The 22,493-nt window shown below is 35.4% G+C and overlaps 1 protein-coding gene across 1 annotated transcript in view; it reads left to right on the forward strand.

The window, feature by feature from the left end:
* Positions 1–22,493, forward strand: part of LOC123312922 (potassium voltage-gated channel subfamily H member 8) — a 276,226-nt gene that overhangs the window by 248,427 nt on the left and 5,306 nt on the right. Inside the window, exons 13-14 of the mRNA XM_044897510.1 lie at positions 15,677–15,849; positions 21,358–21,613. Of these exons, the coding sequence (XP_044753445.1) occupies positions 15,677–15,849; positions 21,358–21,613 (429 nt within the window). The remainder of the gene's footprint in view (positions 1–15,676; positions 15,850–21,357; positions 21,614–22,493) is intronic.

The raw sequence follows: 22,493 nt of genomic DNA on the forward strand, positions 1-22,493 counted from the left end.
CTCAATATTCATTGTAGGCCATGAGTTTATTAATCAAACTCTACCTTTTTTTCAATATACTATCACCCCCAGAAAGCTGAGTAGGTACACATTTTTGACTCAACCTGTCGATTAGGTTAGACTAGTTGAATACAGTACACTACTAAAAAAGTTTCAAATTCTAAATGGCCACCACCAAAAATTGGTAAATGGAAAATTTTATAGAACTGCCTTAGTATGGGTTTCAAATTTTCAGCTCAACTCATAGAATAGAGTAGAGTAGAACAACTTTTCTTCTCCCAAATTAAAAAACATCGTTTAAATGAATTTTCTCCAAGACTGATGTGAAGTAAAGCTCTTCTAGTTTCGAATTGTTTGATCACAAAATGTAAGCATTCCATCACTTGATTATTGATACCGAGTGTGATACATAATAAAATATTGCAGCACCTGATTCCGAAAGCACTTTGACTGAATTTCATACCATCACTTGTTACGTAATGAACATTAGGAAATACATTCGGAAACATAGAGAATAAAATCTTTGATGATCTATCATATTCATTGGAGTATTCGAAATGTTTTATTCATTTTTCAATTGAATGATTCAATATTTAGCGTGGCGTGGAAAGTATATTAATCTGTATCTCGGTTAGTCTCGGTTAGCCATCACACTGTCTAGATTATAGTGTAGTTTCCGAATTTCAAAGGATGATTCTATTTGATGTGCATAGAATTTGATGCAAAAAAAAATCAAAGTATCGAATTCGAAGCATAGATAACTCCATAAATTGTCAAAGTGTAGAATTGTTTTAGTTCATTTCATTATTATTTAAAAATGACAATGAATATAGCGCTGTTCTACTGGAAGAACCGAAGAACCGAAATTTCGTAAATTATTTTTCAACCCAATGAACATTTTCCTGCTGAGGTGATTTCTTTCGGGATACTTTTCGAAATATAAATTCTGTGCAATTTTTATCATTCAGAAATGAAGTATTATTCATAGTTTTCGAAAAAATTCGTCATTTTTCAATTTCCTTCCTCGCCTTATTGATATCTATGAAATTAGAGTCATGTGTTTTAGATACGTTCAGACGAAAATGGTAAACAAATATACAGGGTGTCCCAGGACGGTGGAGGTAGGGAATATTGCAAAAATCGAGAGTAGAAGAGAATTGTAGTTTTGGGGTTTCAAATTAACTATGATTCTATAATCCCTCTATAGTGACATCGGTTTTCAAGCATTTATATATGTATATTGTATATGCATTTGTTCTTCTGGAGGGACAGTTTATAAAAAAAAACAAGAGATGTCAGATTTATAAATCGAATAAACTTTTTTCCGGAACTCTGGCTTTATATAGATAGCGGAATAATTTTGAATACATTTTTTCAATAAGGTGCAAGTGGTGCAGCTCTTTCTGATATTATGGTTACTATGAGTTTTTTGTTGTCAGTCACGTGACATCGTATTCAAAAACAATAAGGGGACATAATGTTCATTTTAGCATTTCTATGTTCCTTCTGAGTATACGATTTTAACAATCCAGTACATGCGGTTTAAACCGAACGAATTTGAAAACTACAGGTAGATATTTTCTGAAACTTTTTAGGGTTTTCACTCCCAATCTCTGGAGGGAGGGAGTAAATAAAGATATTTTGGAAATCGTTTCTTGTGGTGTGTATAGGGTGTTCGAAAGCACAATTTTAAATTATTGTCATATACATTATATATATACAGGGTCTTCGAAAACAAAGATATAGACCAAAGTTGCACTTTTTTGAATGTAACACTCTGTATTTGAACTCAAAAATGAAATGGCAAGCTCAAATTATGATGATTTTCTTCAGATCAGTTTGTATCTTAGACGGACCATTTACAAGATAATGGCGAAAATAGTTTATTTGTTTAGAATTAAAAATTGAAAATTTTTCAGAAACTATCACGTTCAGATGTAGTAACATTTTATGAAAATAATCAATCATTATTATTATAATTAAATTATTAAATTAATTTTTACGTTCAACGAGATATACAGGGTGTTTCATGAGTCGTTGGTCATAGCTCAATGGTGAATGCAGGTTATCCAGACCTTTCAGAAAACTTGCTTGTTTTGTATCCTAAGGCTATTAGTTTCGGAGATACGGGCTGATTCATGAACATTGGCCTAAATTTGCGATAGCCATAACTCTGGATTGCAAGGTCCAATTTCGATCAAACACTATAGGTTTGTTCACTTCAGAAAGCTCTTCCAAACGGTTTATGGAATATTAATATTTTCAGGGCAGTACTCAGAATATCCTGATTTTTCATTCAAGCTCCAAAATCTATATTTTTCACATCCCTTACAAAAACTTAGTTATTACCATGAAAAACTACATAACCCATTCTAAGGAATTCAGTTTTCACTTTGCATGGCACACTTGTCACAAGGGAATAGGAACCGGAGGAATTCATATTTTATATCATTTTTTCGAAATGCGGTCCTGTTTTTATTCCTTCGATGATAATTTTTATTGTCCTCTGCCGAGATTCTGAATTATTTTGAATTCTGTACAAATCTTCTTCATTTCAAACCCTCAGCTGTCTCAGCACATACTGAGTGTTCGTAAAAAAGTGTTTAAAAGTATGCCAAGTCGAGCTGTGAATTCTTTTGAAATGACATATTGAATTTAGATACAAATGATGTAAACCCTCTTGAAAAATGTAATCCGTAAGTGTATTCACTTCATAACACACATAACTATTTAAATTTTTTCTTCCGAATAACATTGTTATTTCCTTTCATAAAACAACAATGAAAGAACCGAACGAATTCATGTTTCATGTCATTTATTCGAAATGCGGTCCTGTTATTATTCCTTTGGTGATATTATTCATTGTCTTCGGTCGAGAATTAAAAATTTTTAAAATTCTGTTCAACTCATTTTCATTTTAAACCCTCAGTTCCTACTGAATGTGCGTGAAAAATTGACAGACACTTCTAACTTCACGGGAGCATTTGCGGCAGAGGATAGAAGAAGCCTGTGCAGAAGTTCAACAAAATCTCTATATGATAAGAAGAGCAATAAATAATCTGATTTCAAGAGCTAGGAAATGTGTCGAGATGGAAGAACTCCATTTTGAACATCTCTTATGATAGTACATTTTCATTGTTGAAGAATAAATTTTATGTGTTTTATGAAGCAAATATACTTACGGATTATATTTTCCAAGATGGTTTACATCATTTGTTTATAAATTCAGTATGTAATTTCGAAAAAATTTACAGCTCGACCTTGCATACTTTTAAATACTTTTTACGAACACTAAGTATGTGCTGGGGTTTTAGGATGAAGAAAAATTGAACAGAATTTGAAATAATTCAGACTCACGGCAAAGGATAATAAATACTATTACCGAAGGAATAAAAACAGGACCGCATTTCGAAAAAATGACATAAAATATGAATTCGTCCGGCTCCTATTCCCTTGTGACAAGTGTGCCATGCAAAGTGAAAATAAGATTTCTTAGAATAAATTATGTAGTTTTTCAGGGCAATAACGAAATTTCTGTGAGGTATGTAAAAAATATAGATTTTGGGGCTTGAATGAAAAATCACGATATTCTGAGTACTGCCCTGAAAATATTGATATTTCATGAGCCGTTTGAAAGAGCATTCTGAAGTAAACAAACCCATAAATTTTGATCAAAATCGGACCTTGCCGTCCAGAGTTATGGCTATCGCAAATTTAGGCCAATAATCATGAATCACCCCGTATCTCCGAAATTAATAGCCTTAGGACACAAAACTCGAAAATATTCTGTCTGTATCGCTGGTTCAACTAGTTTCTTCATTAATTGCTATTAAAAAAAACTCCATATTTTCGATTTTTCGCCATTATCTCGTAAAGGGTGCTTCTAAGGTATAATGTAATATGTATCAAGAAACTCATCATAACTTGAGCTTACCATTCCATTTTTGAGGTCAAATATAGGGTGTTACATTTGAACAAGGGCTACTTAGGTCTATATCTTTGTTTTCGAACACCCTGTAATTATGACAATAATTTCAAATTGTGCTTTGGGTCATCCTACACACACCACATGAAAGAATTTTCAAAATATCTTCATTTACTTCCTCAAAATGAGCACCGCGAAAGGGATGGGCCACCCGGTATAGATGTGCCTGTGCCCTGTAGTTCTTAAATTAATCGTTTTAGATCACGAAATGTTATAGTTTTATGGAATCGTTTTCTGAGAAGCAACATAGAAATTCCAAAGCTCATTGGGTAACATGATATCAAGAACTGCTTTAATTCACAACACCAATATTACAATATGTAATTCTCTACTACTATCGAGTTCCTAGATATTCCCTATCTTATTCGTCGTGGGACACCCTGTGTAGATATACCTATTTTCGAGATCCGCAATTTTTTCCAATTCAAAGACGTCAATCCCAGTATGTAATTGCATTCAAAAAATTGAAACATCGAATTTGGGACAGCCTGTATGGAATAGAATAGGTTTTTATTGCCGTTTTTTATATATTCGGACGGAATAAGGAATGAAAAGATGGTTTCTACAATTTTCATCGAAAGTTCGCAAGTTGAGAAATTAAAATTTACCTATTTCATATTTTTTCTCGAAACTCAATGGACATATCATCAAGATCAAATATCAGTCGCTTTAGTACAGGTCTGCCCTTGCTATGAATTTCTTTCGTATAAGAATCAAATACATGTATATAATACCGTATAATTGCATTCAGTATGAATATTTCCTCTTTCAAATATTAAGAATTAGGGGATGAATCTATAATAGAAATACCACAGTTCTTTTACATTCCACTGGAAATGCGTTTTGATAGTTTGGAAATAACAGGAATGTGTATGTAGTATACTCCATTCACTTTTATTTTAGCACTCGGTTGGACATAAAATAATATTCTCAAGTTTTTGTAACTAGAACGGAGTAAGGTTGGCACTCATGAAATGTCGTTAATGTCATAACGCCGTGGCCACAACTAATATTCATTAACATTACAAAAATGACGAAAGTGATTGAAAAAGAAAGAAGACAGGGTTTCAGGAAGTGCTATTTAGAATTCAGGTCCGCTCATTTAAATAGTAGGTAACCCTACACCCTCTATCTACAATATATCTGACCGTAGCAAACATATTCAATGTAAGCGAATTTATATAATGATTCATCTGAATCTCAACGACTTATATTTCAGCTGATTGTTTTCACAATCAGAAATATTGTGAGTGAAAAGAATGACAAAGAATTTTCTTCTATTGGGAGACCCAAAAAAGTGGTGGCATTTGGGATTTTATTTTATGGTGAACGAATGCGAAAAGTTACCACCTTACAGGATTTTCGATGAATCTCATCGTGGAATAAATATATAATTATTATTATATGAAAGTATTAAAAATAAACTTCTATGAATGCGATCCAACCTATTAATTGTTAATTCATCTGTTCCTCTTGCCTTGAAACTTCCTTCAATTCTTTCGACTTCTATTGATGCAAGATGATTTTTGTTGAAGAATTTAACATTCTTGTAATTATCCGTTAAGTCCTTCGAGAGATTCCCAACTACTGCATGTTGATTTTTTTGAAATCTACAACTGATGTAAGGTATTCAACTTTTATCTAAAGAAGATAACCAACATTAACTCTCCTGAAGCTACTGCAAATTATCTGTCAATAATTTCGAAACATCTAGGTTTGAATCAAGCTTACAGGTATACATTTAATCTCACTTATTTTTGTCTAGTCTTTCCAATTTTGTGAACAAGATTTCAAAATATTCATATACATTAAATTTTTTTGAGGCGGACCTGAAATGAGAAATTTTTTTATTATGGTAATCGATAGCACTCCTGACATTGAACATACGAATCAAATATCACGAAATGTATGTGGTGGTTGATAAGTCAAAATTAATTCAAAAAATTGAGAAAATTAGTTAACCAGTTTGTATCATGGTTACAAAGAATGGTAGACCCATAAATACCATGAGTGTATGCGAATTTCCCAATAAATCACCCTGTATAATAAAATTTTTGACATTTCTCGAATTCACGATAGCTTAGGAAATTAATATTTAGCATATATCAGTAAATTGAAGATGGAGTCCTTTGACGTATTTGTCCTCCATTCATTCGAAAAATAAGCCACTATGATGACTATATTACTTTTCAACAAATTTTCTCGTCAAATAGTCATGTCGAATACTAATCGACATAAAAATTCAGGCTTAATATTCAAGGATTTTGTTGTTCGTCAAATTCGCCCATGACATTTTTTTCCAAATCATTTGCCTCATGGCTCGTGATTATCAACATTCGCAAAATTGCCATGCACCAAGCTTTCATATTACAATCGACAAACTTTGCTGGCAAAATTTCATCTCTGGTGCTTTTACATATATGAGAAAACCATTTTCATTCCTTGTGTAAATGGAAATGCTTCTGCAATATTTCTGGTTATAATACTGAGAAGAGAATATAGCACAATATTCTATAAAACGAAAATGAGATAATGAAAACGTATTCAATCTTTTTCGCAGGTGATCATTATTTCTGATTTGCAGGATTTCGAATGATATATAGTGGAATTTGAAAAAACGCAATTGGGATTAATTAAACGTGAGAAATACATATTTCTATATTTGAAAACTACAATGCCAAGACCGTCCTGGAAGTAAGCAGTATATTACCCTAATTAGGGTACTGGAAGGCAACATTAGTCATATTATCAATTCCAAGACTGTCTTGGAACTGATATTTGGGTCCTGGAAGTCAACATTAGACATAATGTCAATTCCAAGACCGTCCCGGAACTATACAATTGTCTTGGAACTAGCCGTTAGCTGATAGGAAATGTCACGGAACTCGACGTTAGTCATATATATATATATATATATATATATATATATATATATATATATATATATATATATATATATATATATATATATATATATATATATATATATATATATATATATATATATGTATATATATATATTGTTAGAAATAAAACTCAAGAATTCCAAACTTAATCATTTATTTTCCTGAACACAAGAAATATCGAGCGGCTTGTACATCCGAGCACGAAGGGATCTTCAAATCGAATTGCCTGAGTACCACAGCTTCAAATCTCGGCTGTCGTTTATGTTTACTCAGCGCTTATCCCCTTTGACCGGCAGCGGCTCACCATATTCGTGTATTCGATTTCTTACACGGCCTTCCTGACAATTGCGACGCTCTCGACGCATTTTTCTCCAGAAGACCTATCTGTGAAAAAGAAATATTATTTTTTCTTTCACCTGGCTCAACCACTCACGGGACTGAGACCCAGAGACATACAATTCAGTGATAATCTCGATCATCACTCTGCTCTTATCAAATTATACTCGTAAATACCTCAGCTATCAATCAGCTGTACCACTTGCTGGTCAGAGTCTCACATAATCAAAATTATATCTGTAATGACCTCAGCCATTACCCTGCTCTATCACTTACGTTACAGAGACAGACAAATATCGAAATTACACCTGTGAAGACATCAGTCATTTCTCAGCTCTACCACTAACGGGACAGAGACTGACAAAAATCAAAATTATACCTGTAATGACCTCAGCCATCACTCAGCTCTACCACCAAGGGTACAGAGACTGACAAAAATCAAAATTATACCTGTAATGACCTCAGCCATCACTCAGCTCTACCAATAAGGGTACAGAGACTGACAAACATCAATCAAAATTATACCTGTAATGACCTCGGCCATCACCCAGCTCTACCACTAACGGGACAGAGACTGACAAAATCGAAATTGTACCTGTAATGACCTCAGCCATCACTCAGCTCTACCACCAAGGGTACAGAGACTGACAAAAATCAAAATTATACCTGTAATGACCTCAGCCATCACTCAGCTCTACCAATAAGGGTACAGAGACTGACAAACATCAATCAAAATTATACCTGTAATGACCTCGGCCATCACCCAGCTCTACCACTAACGGGACAGAGACTGACAAAATCGAAATTGTACCTGTAATGACCTCAGCCATCACTCAGCTCTACCACTAAGGGTACAGAGACTGACAAAAATCAAAATTGTACCTGTAATGACCTCAGCCATCACTCAGCTCTACCACTAAGGGTACAGAGACTGACAAAAATCAAAATTGTACCTGTAATGACCTCAGCCATCACTCAGCTCTACCACTAAGGGTACAGAGACTGACAAAATCAAAATTGTACCTGTAATGACCTCAGCCATCACTCAGCTCTACCACTAACGGGACAGAGACTGACAAAATCAAAATTGTACCTGTAATGACCTCAGCCATCACTCAGCTCTACCACTAACGGGACAGAGACTGACAAAAATTAAAATTTTACCAATTGTAGCTGTAATGACCTCGGCCATTACTCAGCTCTACCTCTAACGGGACAGAGACTGACAATGCAATAACAGCATTAATGTTTCTACACTAACCTTCTCTTTCAACTGAGTCACTTTCTGACTCCAGAAAATCCAATACTTCATTCATGTCAACATTCAAAGCCCATTGTGTAGGCCATCGTCTGAGCTGCTCCTTGGCTGCTTTCGTCACGATGTTCGTGCCAACCTTCTTAATTTCATAGCGTCCATTATCCAGGCAGTTCACCACCTCGTATGGACCCAGAAACTCATAATCGCTTTTACTAATGTGCATCTGAGAATCACGGTGCATCAGCACAAAGTCACCAGGCGAGTACTGAACGTTATCTCTTCTTCTCTTATTAACATCGTTCAGATCACGTGTCGAGGACAATTTTTCTGCTACTCGCTGCCTATCCAAATCTCGGTTTCTTATTGAAGACAGATCCTTTGACACATTTTTCAATAACGCCTGTATCAATGGTGTCGAACTTTGGATTCCCAAGAGTAATTGCAGTAGAGTCGAATTAGTTGATTTCTGCACAGTTGTGTTAAGAACAAGCTGGATTTTCCATAAACCACTCGGCCATTCTGCCTTTACTCGAGTTTCAATTCTTAATAAATTCCTAATGGTTCTCATATAGCGTTCCACCTGTCCATTTCCTCTGTGTATGTCTGGCGTAACATAATGATGCTCGATATTCCAATTCTCCAGATACTTTGGAAAAGTTGTATTCTTGAACGACGTAGCGGCATCCATTATAACTCGTTTAGGGGTTCCAAATAATGATAACACAGTTTCTAATTTTTCGCGAGTTTCTGCGGTGGTCACACTTTTCATTGGCATCAAAATGCAATACAGTGAAAGCCGTTTATTACGACACCGGTTATAACGAAAATCCGTATATAACGAAGAAATTATCGACAATTGTTTGAAATTCTAAGTAATTTAACATAAAACCATTCGGACGTAACGACTTCGACTATAACGACGAAGTCGCTTATAGCGACAAAAATTTTCTAAGCTTGTTCTATTTCTTCCGTTTATAACGACGTCATCATGTGCCGAGGCTCTACACGTAGTATCGATTTTGAAAAAATTTGTTACTTATGAAGGACTAAATGACCAGAAATTATTGAACAGTATTTCTATGATTGACCAAAGACTTGAACGTGTCTATTATGAAAATTTTAGATTTAAAAAACAAAGTAAAATTACTCATTTTTTTAAGCCTACTACTGTTTAATTGTATATGTACATGAATAAGTTCGATGTTGTAACATGTACTTATTTACAGTATGAATTTGATGATCTTATCCATGTACTCGCATATGTATTCGTTATGTATGCAGTTATTACGATCTCAAAATAAAATACATAGATAATCCTATTTCTGAGTTCTTTATAAAATTTTTTGGATATAACGACCATCGGATATAACGACTTAATATTCACGGTCCCCTCAATGTCGTTATAACCGGATTTTACTGTATTTCGTAAAACTATCAACGATAACCAAAATGTGCTTGTAACCGTCAGTAGACACAGGTAATGGTCCTAAACAATCCAAATGTAAGGTGTGAAATGGTTCTTTGGGAATCTCTACTGGATGTACAAAACCTTGTAGTGGTCCTGTTCTTGTCTTTTTTACTGCACATATTACACAATGCCTAACATAACATTTGATGAAGTGTCTCATTCGTGGAAACCAAAAATTTGCAGCTATCGACTGGTACGTTTTATCATCGCCGATATGACACTGCTCGTCATGGAAGATACGGAGTAACCCTAAGCGACTTTGTCTAGGAACAAACCACTGCAGATTCATTGTTCCATCTGGGTTGTGGTGCTTGTGGTACAACATTCCATCCTTTTCAGTGTATTGGTTAGAGTCGAGATCTCCATTCCTTAGCTGTTCCAACAAGTTTTGAACTTCCTCGTTTCCCTTCTGTTCAATGTAAGCCCAGTTATTATGCGAAACTCGACGTATTGTGTTAACAGGATTTCTGCTCAGATAATCCACATGTGGAAGGTTGCTTCCTTCACGGTACTTTATCTCAAAATCGAAATCTTGAAGGTAAACCCACCAACGGGCTATTCGAGGAATAAGATCCTTTTTAGTAGCTGTTGCCTTAACGGAATTGCAATCTGTGACTATGGTGAATTTGATCCCAAGCAAATAAGTTCGAAAGTGTTTGAGTGCTTGCACTATTGCCAGAGTTTCTAACTCGTATGAGTGATACTTCGATTCACTGTCTGTTGTCCTTTTACTAAAGTAAGCTACAACCTTTGGCTGGTTTTCATGTTTTTGTATAAGTATGGCACCATATCCAATACTGCTAGCATCAGTGTGCAGCTCTGTGGGTGCTTCTGGATCATAAACAACGAGCAGAGGCCTTGATGTCAGATGATCAATGACATATTTTCTTGCTTCCTCCTGCTCTTCTCCCCATTGAAAGGGAATTCCTTGTTTCGTCAGGCGAGTTATACATGCCGTTTTACTAGCGAATTCTGGGACAAATTTCCGGAAATACCCTGCTAGACCCATAAATTGACGAATTTGCTTGACATTTGTTGGAATTGGCGACTTCATTAGCGCTTCGACCTTGGCTTTCCCTGGTCTTACACCTTCACCTGATATTTCTCTACCAAGGTATTCTAAGCTTGGTTGCAGGAAGTGGCATTTTTTTATGTTCAGAGAGAAACCAGCAGAACTAAGTGCTTCCAGGACGCGTCTTAAGTTGGTAAGACCTTCTTCCGGGGTGGCACTAGGAATGAGAATATCGTCCACATAAACTAATGCAATAGTATCTTTCAAATTTCCAAGGGCTCGATTGACAGCCTTCTGGAATACAGCCGGTGCATTGGTTAGACCGAAGGGCATACGAAGGTATTCGAAATGACCATCAGGTGTCACAAAAGCAGTCTTCGGAATGGATTCTTCATGTATCGGTATTTGGTGGAAACCGGAAGCCATATCCAAAGATGTGAAATAACATCCTTTTCCTAACCTATCCAACTGATCCTCAATTAATGGCATGGGAAATCGATCTTTAATAGTAATTCGGTTAAGTTCACGATAGTCGACGCACATTCTGAAGGATGTATCCTTTTTTCTCACTAATAGTATTGGACTTGCAAAGGGTGATTCACTAGGACGTATAATGTTGTTCGCCATCAAATCGTTGGTGATTTCACGAACAGCTTCCCTTTCGGTAGCGGATAGTCGATAAGGATTACGAGCAACTACAGTATCTTCTGATAGGCGTATCTGAAGACTCACATTGTTTACCGCGCCTACTTTATTTCCAGTTGTTATCATGCCACTAAAATCTCGAAGAATAATTTGGAGATCATCCAGGTACTCAGCAGGTACATCAATCTCAGTTATTTCAGAATCGAAACTCTCAGAAATCCGGTTGATTCCAGGCAACTCACGACGTACGATGCGCGATCCTTCATGATCCGTAATGGTAACAAGACTCTGATCTTCGAAAATATTACGTCCAATCAAAACATCGTAATCAAGACTCTTAGCAGATACAAAAACGTAAGTAACTGGAATATTCACATCAGAGATGTTTGTGAAACCAACGAATTTTTTTGTTGCTTCAATGGTTACATTACTGAGTCCTTTCAGAATTATATTACATCCGGTTACTTTATTTTGGAATAAATGAGTGTACTTGTCTGAAATAAGAGAAAGGTCAGCCCCAGTATCAATTAAGGCCCAAAATTGATGACCATCGATGGAAATCTTTGTTGATCCGGCAGGTTTCCCTGTGGAACACAAGTTGATATTACGACGTTTTTCGATGGCAGCTTTCGTAAAACAATTTGAAATATTGTGACCCTTCTTAGCACAAAAACTACAACTCTCGTGATTTTGAGATGTACTAGGAACACCTTGGTCATTAACAGGGAATCTTTTGTTATCTGATTGAAATTTGTTGTCTTTAACACGACAATTTGCTTGAACATGTCCCATTTTACCACATTGGTAACACTTCTTAGAAATTTTGAAACTGCTTCCTTTCTTGTCGGAAAAAGGATATTTTCTTTTGAGAGATGTGTTACCACATTGGTAACACTTCTTAGAAATTTTGAAACTGCTTCCTTTCTTGTCGGAAAAAGGATATTTTCTTTTGAGAGATGACTCATAACCAATCATTCGTTGCTGTCCATCGTTATATCGTGAAGGTTTAACGAACGATGACAAGAAAACTAACAACTCGGAAATAGTGCGACAGTTAGCATTCATTGCGGCATTTCGTATCTCAAGCTCTGAAATTCCATAAACAATCAATTCTACTCGATCTCCTTCACTCCAGTTAGCGCGTAAATTATTTAATAAAGCTGACTTCTCATGCACATAAGTTTCATAAGTGTTTACACAAGCACTTGAGAATTTAACTGCCTCTTCCAACATACGGCCAAGATTCCTTTTCGGAGGAAATGCTTCGATGAAATCGATACGGAAAGTAGCCCAGTCTCTGTTGTCGGGATTCCAACGTTCAAACCATCTTTTCGCTTCATTCAATAAAAATCGGCCAATCCTTGCCAAGGTTTGAACATCAGACCACCCTACTTCATGCTTAATAGTCTCAACATAACTCACCCATTTATTCGATTCATTAATTTCGGGTTTGAAATACGGTAAATCTACCTGTTCACCAGATCTCTGCGATTGTAGAACTTTGACTAACTCCGCCAGTAAGCTTTGAGTCGAATCGCCATCCGATGATGCCATTTTTTTTTACTTCTCTTGTAAACACACAGTCCAGGATAAAATTTCAGGATACGACGTAATAACCACTCAGTATTAGTAAATGTCCATAAAAGCTCGAAAGCAGTCTTAGTAATTATCGTTTTTGTACCAATACAACAACACAAGTCACAAAATAACAGTTCACTATGAACGATAGGCACAATCCCACTTCTGATGTTAGAAATAAAACTCAAGAATTCCAAACTTAATCATTTATTTTCCTGAACACAAGAAATATCGAGCGGCTTGTACATCCGAGCACGAAGGGATCTTCAAATCGAATTGCCTGAGTACCACAGCTTCAAATCTCGGCTGTCGTTTATGTTTACTCAGCGCTTATCCCCTTTGACCGGCAGCGGCTCACCATATTCGTGTATTCGATTTCTTACAATATATATATAATGTCAAGGTGTTGAGTAGCAGCCATCTTTGGATTTTTTCAAAGTTTACAAACAGCTAGTTTCTAGAAATATGATAAAAATATGGTATGTATCTGATCCTCCGGCCAAAACGTTCCACAATAGAGATTCGTAGGTTGGTTTTGGGGGCCTTTTAAAAGTCACAGTACAGCTTATACTCAACCACATTGTACCATAATAAGAGGGGAATGAATATTCTCCAAACCCGATTGCATAATCGGTTAAATTGAACCAAACATTTTTTCATATTATACTATATAATGTACTTAATATTATAACGATAATAAAAATAGTCGCTACTACCTACTGTTCCAACTTCTTCAATAAAGAATACATAAATGTCGAACAAAAAACTCTTTTTACCGAGATTTATATCTTGGTTGCAAGCTTTCATTTCATATTGATTTTTACAATTGAACAACATGCTTCAAAGTTTATTTCCTACTTTTTAGGTCAATAAAATAAGAGCTTCTTCCCTCTCATCAAAATACATCGTTTGTATTGAAAGAGTGCAGAAAAAATTCATTAAAGTCTTTTTTCTGATGAAGCACTGTTCCTATCCAGATAGAAACCACTCTTATGAGTCCTTTTTGAATGAGTTTGAGTTCGCTTCGCTTAGGAAGGTCCGTGAAATGGGTGACTTGATATTTCTTCATAAAATAGTGCATAATCAGGATTCAATGGCTCTGCTCTCGTCACTGCAATTTCATGTCCTCGTTTCACTTCTAGATTACACACAATGGGCCATATGCATAAAGAAGTAGTAGATGTTTTCACTCTAGTTTATTGAAAGGAAATTATACATTTTATAAGCAACTGACAAAGATAGTATTATAGTAAAAGGAAATACTCTTCTTTATGCATACGACTCAATATTTCATATTGAAGTACTTACCTAATTCCTATCATCACTTTTTCTGTCCACTAACAATAATGTGCAGCAGAGGTTATAACAATCTAAGGAATGTTGTAATATTTTTCTTTCATTATTATTGTATACACCCGTAGTTGCCCTGGCCTGTTGGATATATTTCTGTATATATACATTAAAAGAAAAAATCTTTTCAGATTTGTAATAAAGTTTTACTTTTTACGTTTGATATCCCAGGTGATTTCATATATGTGTCCATTTTTACGGAATCATAAATTCTAAATCCTTCTGAACTGTTTTTGTATGCAATTTTTTTGTTAGAAATAAAATCTCATTTAAATTTTTCATTGCTCTCGAAAAATTAGATTCCGTTTTATTGGAAATTCCGTTTTCAACTCTCAGTTATCATTCCATCCAACAAAAGGTCTTGCTACATTCAGATATTGTTTTTCCATTCATAAAAAAATTGTTTTGGCAAATTTCCATTGTTCTTCCGCTCCCAAAGATCACTAAGGGAAATCTTTCCTCTCAACCATGGTAATTTCTGCTTCAATTTTGAACTGTATTGAGAAATCATTTGAAAAGAGATATGAACAATATTATGTCATAAAACCAATTTTTGAAGATACCTACTCTTCCTGATGGCTAAGAATCAGGATGACAAACATCATGGACAATAAAATACACTACTTACCAAATATGTACGAACCTAAAGATAATTAATCAGGTATGGAGATTATCCAGACGATGATATTATCACACAAAAACAGATGAAGCTTTAGGAACATCATTAATATTTGGCGATATACATATTTGACAATTATTTCACCCCAAATTATAGTCGACATCAAAAATTTACTTTTACAGTTCCCAAGCTCTAAATACGTCACAGATGCTTATTGATGATTTTCGAGATAATTTCGAACCCCGAAAAATCTAATATGGCTATTTTCAATTCAATCTGACTGAGCATTTATTCAAAGAGAACATTGGTATAATTTTGTGATAGTAAGATGTGGAAAGTTTTCTCAACGAACATGAATAGAGTTCGGAACTTTCCTGCAAAACAAAGATATTTTCAAGATAGGCTCTGCTTCAAATACTCCCAAAAGTTCGAGGTGTCGAAAAATTTATTTTTCATTGAAACTCTCAATCTAAAAGCCTGTATCTGATGCACATTAACGACCGAGAATGTTTATTACAGCAAGAATCGGAAGGAAACGGCATGCCCTCTCTCACGTTGCCCAGCATCAGCGAGGATGACGAGAACGCTCAAGAAGAGGAGGAGGGTGGAAACAGCCCCATCAGTCCCAACAGGTCCCCGCTTCACATTGCAAACCTGAGCAACAGCCCAAGACACGCAAAATTCAATCTCAGGTGAGCGAGGAATAGGCAGAATATCACGTCATATCGATTCTCAAGTAGTGTGTTTTTGGGGTTCATTCACCCCTTTCCAAGGCATTCGAGACGAGAGACGGATTTTTTGTCCTTCCGCATTACGACTTCCGAAGTCGTTGAAATGGGGAATGTTGACGTCGGTTAAGCGGGATGGAAGTTGTATAAAAGGCCTGCGATTTCAGCATTTCGCTTTTTTCGAACGGTGAATGAACCCTTCATATTCTGTTATATGAATTTGAAACACAATACTGAATACAGGTGGAAGCTCTGATTTTTTTTCCATTGATGCTTGCTGCCTCCGGGCAATAAACGAGGTTGTATTGAAAAATTGTTCGCATTACTAAAGAAGAGGAATAGATTTGGGAATTGCAATAATTCATTATTCAACATATACTTCGACTATACTAGGTGTATAGTGAGGTATAGTGAGGTTTTCGTTTCAACAGAAGGTAGAACTGGTCGAAATAAAGCGTTTCACCAAAAATCACATATATAAAACTTTCAAAATGACAAAGTTGAAAAAAAAAATTGGAAATGATTACTGAAATAGATCCTTATGCGACCCTAGACCGTTTGTTAGCTGAATATGGAATTCTCCTCAATTTGGGTTATCAGTGCATATGCAAGTTTAAACTGAATAATTATGAGTTTCATTCATGATTTTTACAAATTCACCGCGGAAACTATTCAAAATTATCTTTCAAATATGGGGTTTTAAAATTTAAATCGCCTTGTGCGGAGTTTACGATTTGGCAACAGCGCATACAAGACAATGAAAAGAACAATGTCCGATCAGCTTGTTTATAAAATAACAGCTGTTGATCTACAGGTGCCTACTTACTGGCGAGCTTCAACTGTAACCGGCCATAAAAATCCCATAAAATTTTACGACCTTCCTCGTTCGTCGCAGACTTCATAGACAGCCATCTTTGTCTATCTCATCAAGATAATGTATTTGTTGTCCTTTATTATCAAGGCATATTTCAGTCGATGTTGCCAACTTGTGCAATCCACATGAAACGCTTTTAATTTTAAATACCCATTTTTATTTTTCATTTTCAAGTGCTTAAAATAATTTTTGTTGGGAAACGGTTGAAATGGTTATTTCAAAAGATATTCCATAAAAAATATATAATTTTCGTCAGAAGGGGTATTCCCTATTATCGTAAAGCAGTGGAAAAAAACTTCTCCTGTTTCGACCATGTGGTTTCGTTTGGGATACTGGCTTTCGATATTTAGGAGGTAATGAACATGGAAACTGAATATTGCCGAATTTTTCTCATTATATTTTAGTAACTTTTTTTAAACGGCTCATTTCGATACCAACTGACTTCGGACACAAGTGTAAAAAATAGAATAATACTTCAAAATCTCACCAATAAAATTCGTCTAAATTATTCACGAATTTTTTTACAATGGGTATCACAATCTTCTTGTTCGAACATTCCAACAATCGGCGTAAGAATGGGATGAAATGGGGAAACATCATAACACTTTTTCAATAGACCTAAGCACTTTCAAGAAACTGCCTCGATTTTCTACATTTTTTTTTCACCCTAAATTGCACTATACAACAATTATGATTCTCTCAAAAGTGGCTTGATGCATCTAATCCGATGAACTTGGTACTGAACCATTCATTGTCCGGCCAAATGTTCATGTTTTGTTTCGTTTTTGAGATGCCGGAGTCTCCTTCCACAGTCACGTACTTGAAATTCAATGAAATTTTGTCGAACTTCTAGGGGTTGTATCTCTGCCATATCGGATATTTTATATAGAGAATTTTTGGTTGAACGACTTATTTTGATGAGCTCTACCTTCCGTCAAAAAAAAAGCCTCACCTTTGAAAACACCCTGTATTGTTCGTGAATGAATTGCTTGGACATCTTTTTGTTTTTGAAATAATCAAATTGATATTATTTTCTCGTGACACTTCTATAGCCAAAGCATCTGAAAATATTCTGTAGCAGACTAATAAGAAGCTTCATGGACTGTTGTAGTGCCAATGCACTCGTTGTAAATTTAGAAAAAACAAACTTAATTTCTTTTGGAAGCAGGGCCTCGCTTCCTTTTAGACACCCTCTAGTTGGACATGTGGAGTTTTTTTTCTTCTGAAGAAGTGAAGTTTTTGTGTGTTCATCTCGACAGCACTTCGAGATGTTGTGAACACATTGATGTATTTAGTAAAAAGCTGAAAACATGCTATTATGGTATAAATAAGTTGAAAGTGTGTTTATCGCTGCAATCAATTCTGGATGTGTACTAGAGTTTGGTTTTTAAAGTGATAAGCAATTTCACATCTTGTAATGGGAGACTTCTATTGACGTTAACAGTGTATTTTTGGCACAAAAGAGGATAATATGTCTGATTTTCAATATCAGCCCACTTTCCTTCTGGAGACCGATCTTCAGTCTTCTCCAACATCACATTTTGATGGCCCTTGGTATTTATATAAACAAATGTCTGTTGTTTATGAAACAAAATCTTGGAAAATTTGTTGGATTTTCCAACTATCACAATTATTGTACTAGAAACATTTTGTCTACATCAACATAGGAAATTTGAACTTTTCTAATCTTATAAGGCCATTAAAATTTTCAATAATGTACCAGATGAAATAAAGAGATTAAATTAGAGAAATTCAAGAATAACATGAAACGTATATTAATTAAAAAAATCTCATTATAGCATAACGTTATATTTAGCACATGGTCATTTAATAATTTAGTTTGCATTTTTTATGGTATGAGTATATCATATTTATTATTGATTTGTTGTTGTGTTCATTTTCTTTTACTAGGAACTTTTTTCATTTTGCCTATCCTTATATACATTCTTATTTGTAGTGACGAAGCTATCAATTAAGAATTATTATTATTATCATTTCGATTATCATACCATTCCTGACTGAGAACGGCAACAGAACACAGCAACCAGTTTTTTGTCGTTCATTAATAATAATAATAACAATAACAATCCATTTGAAACCTAATCAAAGTATACCCGACCATAATCCAATTCAAAAGATGTTTAGCATGATGTCTTCTTACACAACCGTCATTTCCTGTTCAGAAACTTTTAGCGATAACTTTGGACGCTAGGGGGATGAAGTTGAGGAAGTGGAATCCTCTTCGAAAACATTTGTCCCCTGCAAACACAAATTGATGGCTCATGGCTCCCAACGAATATGAGAAAGACAATTGAGTAACTAGTTATAAAAGAAGGCGTTTTTTATCTGCGACAAGCTTAATAAATTCGAATCAGTATGATGACGCCAGAATATTACTGAATTATTGATTTATTGAAAAACATAAAAACCCTGTAATTCAGTTGTCTTAATTAATTCCCATCATGTATTAGTGCTTCACTCACTACGTTCATTACGTAGTGAGTCAAACACACATTTTTTCAAGAAAAATTTCGTTCACTTCGTTTTGAAATGAAATATCATACACATCATAACAATGCATGTAAAGAATCCTAAAATCCATACTTGCCGTTGGACACTCGGCCGCAACTACCTCGCAGCCAGGTGTAGGCAGGTAATATTTTGATCTATTTATGCGTTCATGGCGTACACGGATGTTTGTGATATCAACTTATAGCTAATTTTTTTTCGAATATGATGATATATGGCTGTCTGAGCAAAAATAGCCGTAAATTAGGTATGCCATCTGTTTAAAACGGGAGTTATCCGAGATAAAGTTAGAGAGAGTTAGCTTAGCGCGCAACGCCACTTCTTAGATGAGGATGGCGAATGCCAGCTGTGTGAGTATTTTAAGATTGCGCATGCTTCGACAAATAGGGCTCTTAGCCGGCGGCCCAAACAATAGTAGGAAGTAGGAACGACTTTACATATACTCCAAAATTAAATTTACGTAATGTTTATTATGGAAAAAAACTTTATTTTACAATAAAAAATTGTTTATTGATCAAGTAAAAATGAAAAAAGCGTTTTTATGAAGTGAATTTTGGTGACGTCTTATTCTTTCACAAAATAAAATACTGCGCATACCATATTTGAAGAATAGTTTTTATTACAGATTACATATTATTAATTAGTCATTATATCTCAAAAAAATTTTTCATGACTTCAAAATATCAGCTTCTTCAAAATCAGTCTCTTGAATGATGATTGTTTTAAAAAACCCTTCTTATGTTTCAATATCAATATTAATTTATTTGGACCTATTAAAACATGTCGGTCTTAGTAGAATCTATTATATGTATTGCTCACGACGGAGGGTTAATACATAAATAATATCAACAGCATTGTGTACAACGAGATCCAACACGTGATTATGATATAAAAATAATTCAGCTGCACTGTTGAGAATTCTAACTCTGTCTTACTTTATCTCGGATATCACAGATGGCAGACCTAATTTGCGGTTATTTTTTCTCAGGCAGCCATATATCATCATATTCGAAAAAAATTAGCTATTAATTGATATCACGAATATCCGTGTACGCCATGAATGTATAAATAGATCAAAACAATATGTGCTTACACCTACCACCTACCTGGCTGCGAGGTAGTTGCGGACGAATGTGCAACGGCACCTATGGATTTCAGGATTCTTCACAAGCATTGTTATGATGTGGATGATATTATATTTAAAAACGAAGTGAAAGAAATTTTTTCTTGGAATACTGATTAACATTAATTTAATTAAAATTAGTTGCGGCCATTTTTGACAGGCTGCGGTGTTATCCATAGACGTATGTGTGTTTGACCTTGGAACTTGGAACATAGATACAAGGAATTGAAAATAAACATTTGTTGTTGTCCAAAGACTGGAGTGAGATAGTTGCTCACTGTCACCAATCACAATTGAGATAGTTGAATCTGACATCATTGTTACGTCCGTACAAAAAGGTTGGAGGTATATAAATTTATTCATTTTACGCCACTGCCTTAGTGTCGCGCTAGACAGAGAAGCATAGAATGTTTGTACCACAACAAACATTCATAGCACGTCAATGTCCATTCCATGTATTTATGTTCTAAGTGTTTGACTCACTACGTAATGAACGTAGTGATTTTGCAGCGCGATCTTAGACTATATGTAAGTCAAATTTTCTACCTGCTATTAGAATATAATAAATCTGCTTGTATCAATATGAAAATGTGGAGACAAAATATTGTTTATGAACGAAGAAAAGTGATGTTTTCTCACATTATTTCTACTACTACGAAATTCATATTCCACCTGCAAGAAGTGATTTTTGTAATTTTTTTAATTAAGCCAGTGCCTGGAGGACCATATATTGTGTTTGTGTGTATGTGTGATCGTGTGTGCAAACATACAGCTCTGAACATGGTATCTTAGAGAATACTGAAAATTTGATTCAAGAGCAGAAAATGCGTTTACCGTCGAATATCCGCTTCAATTTTTGAGCAGCGTATTAACCCAATTCAGGTTTTTCCGAACCCGCTAGCTACCTGCTTAACTCAATTTACCGATATCGATTTCCTCATTTCAGATTGCAAGAAATACAAGAAAACATCAAATTGAGGCCACGTATGGGTGGCATCGCCACCAATCACCTGGCCATGCTTCGTCAGAGGGTAGAAAGGCAGAGGAGCGTGAACATACCCGTACGACAATCGATGCATGCATCTTCCGACGATGTGAGCGCCGAAGAAAAAGACGTCGAGGGCACAAAACGCCACAGCGTTGAAAAACTCGACTCGCAAATTTCGACCCTACACCAAGACGTAGCCGCATTAAGCATAGAGGTAAGTGAAAGTCAATGAATCCTCGGGGGGAAAAGACCCAATAAAGTGACCGAATCCAAAGCCGGAGCCGTCTACGTCGGATCGTAACCTGGGTGGGCGTCAGTTTCGGTAGCTGTAATAAAGGAAAGTTATCCCCCTTCTGATTTCATAAATCCATGTGGGAGAACGCGTCGGGTCTCAAGGTTTATTTTCTCCATTTAATCTTTATCCGGAGATGAGTTTTATGCTGATGGTAGTTTCAACGGTCGAACGCTTTTTCAGAAGATAAGATCTGAACTGGATTTATTTGTCCAGACCCTATGAAATGTAGGTACCCAATATATATCAACGTGGATGAGGATAAAGTCTTCGATTATGTTAGATTCATTCGTGGATTCGTGAAAATAAAATGATGAATTTCGGGACCAATCCATTAAAGAAATGTTTTCTTGAAGCTTCTCTGCTGGTTTTCAACAAACGATTCTCCAAGAAAGAAATCGTTCTCCATTAAAACAGACTAAAACTAACACGCTCGATAATCCTACGGTTTTAGAGTGCAAACAGAAACAAGATTGACCGCTCATGTTGGTTGTCAAGCTATAGCATTGTACAGGGTGGGCAAAATTGGTGATACCTGAACTACAACTTTTTAACCCAACGAGATAGAGAAAAATGAATGTACCATTCATGTCGTCTTTTTTCGAGAAACTTATAATGCCATCAAGTTGATTCCTCTATATTCTTTTGTTTTTGAGTTATATGCCAAAATTTGAATTTGGGCGATTTCAACTTTGGTCATTATCTCCGTTTCTGTTTGTGCTAGGATGTTGTAATGAAGACATTATATAGACACTTTTTTGATAGCAATCCAGTGGCGTACTATGATTTTTTCCTACAGGAT

This window comes from Coccinella septempunctata, chromosome 5 (genome assembly GCF_907165205.1).
Source record: "Coccinella septempunctata chromosome 5, icCocSept1.1, whole genome shotgun sequence".
NCBI classification, from domain to species: Eukaryota; Metazoa; Arthropoda; class Insecta; order Coleoptera; family Coccinellidae; genus Coccinella; species Coccinella septempunctata.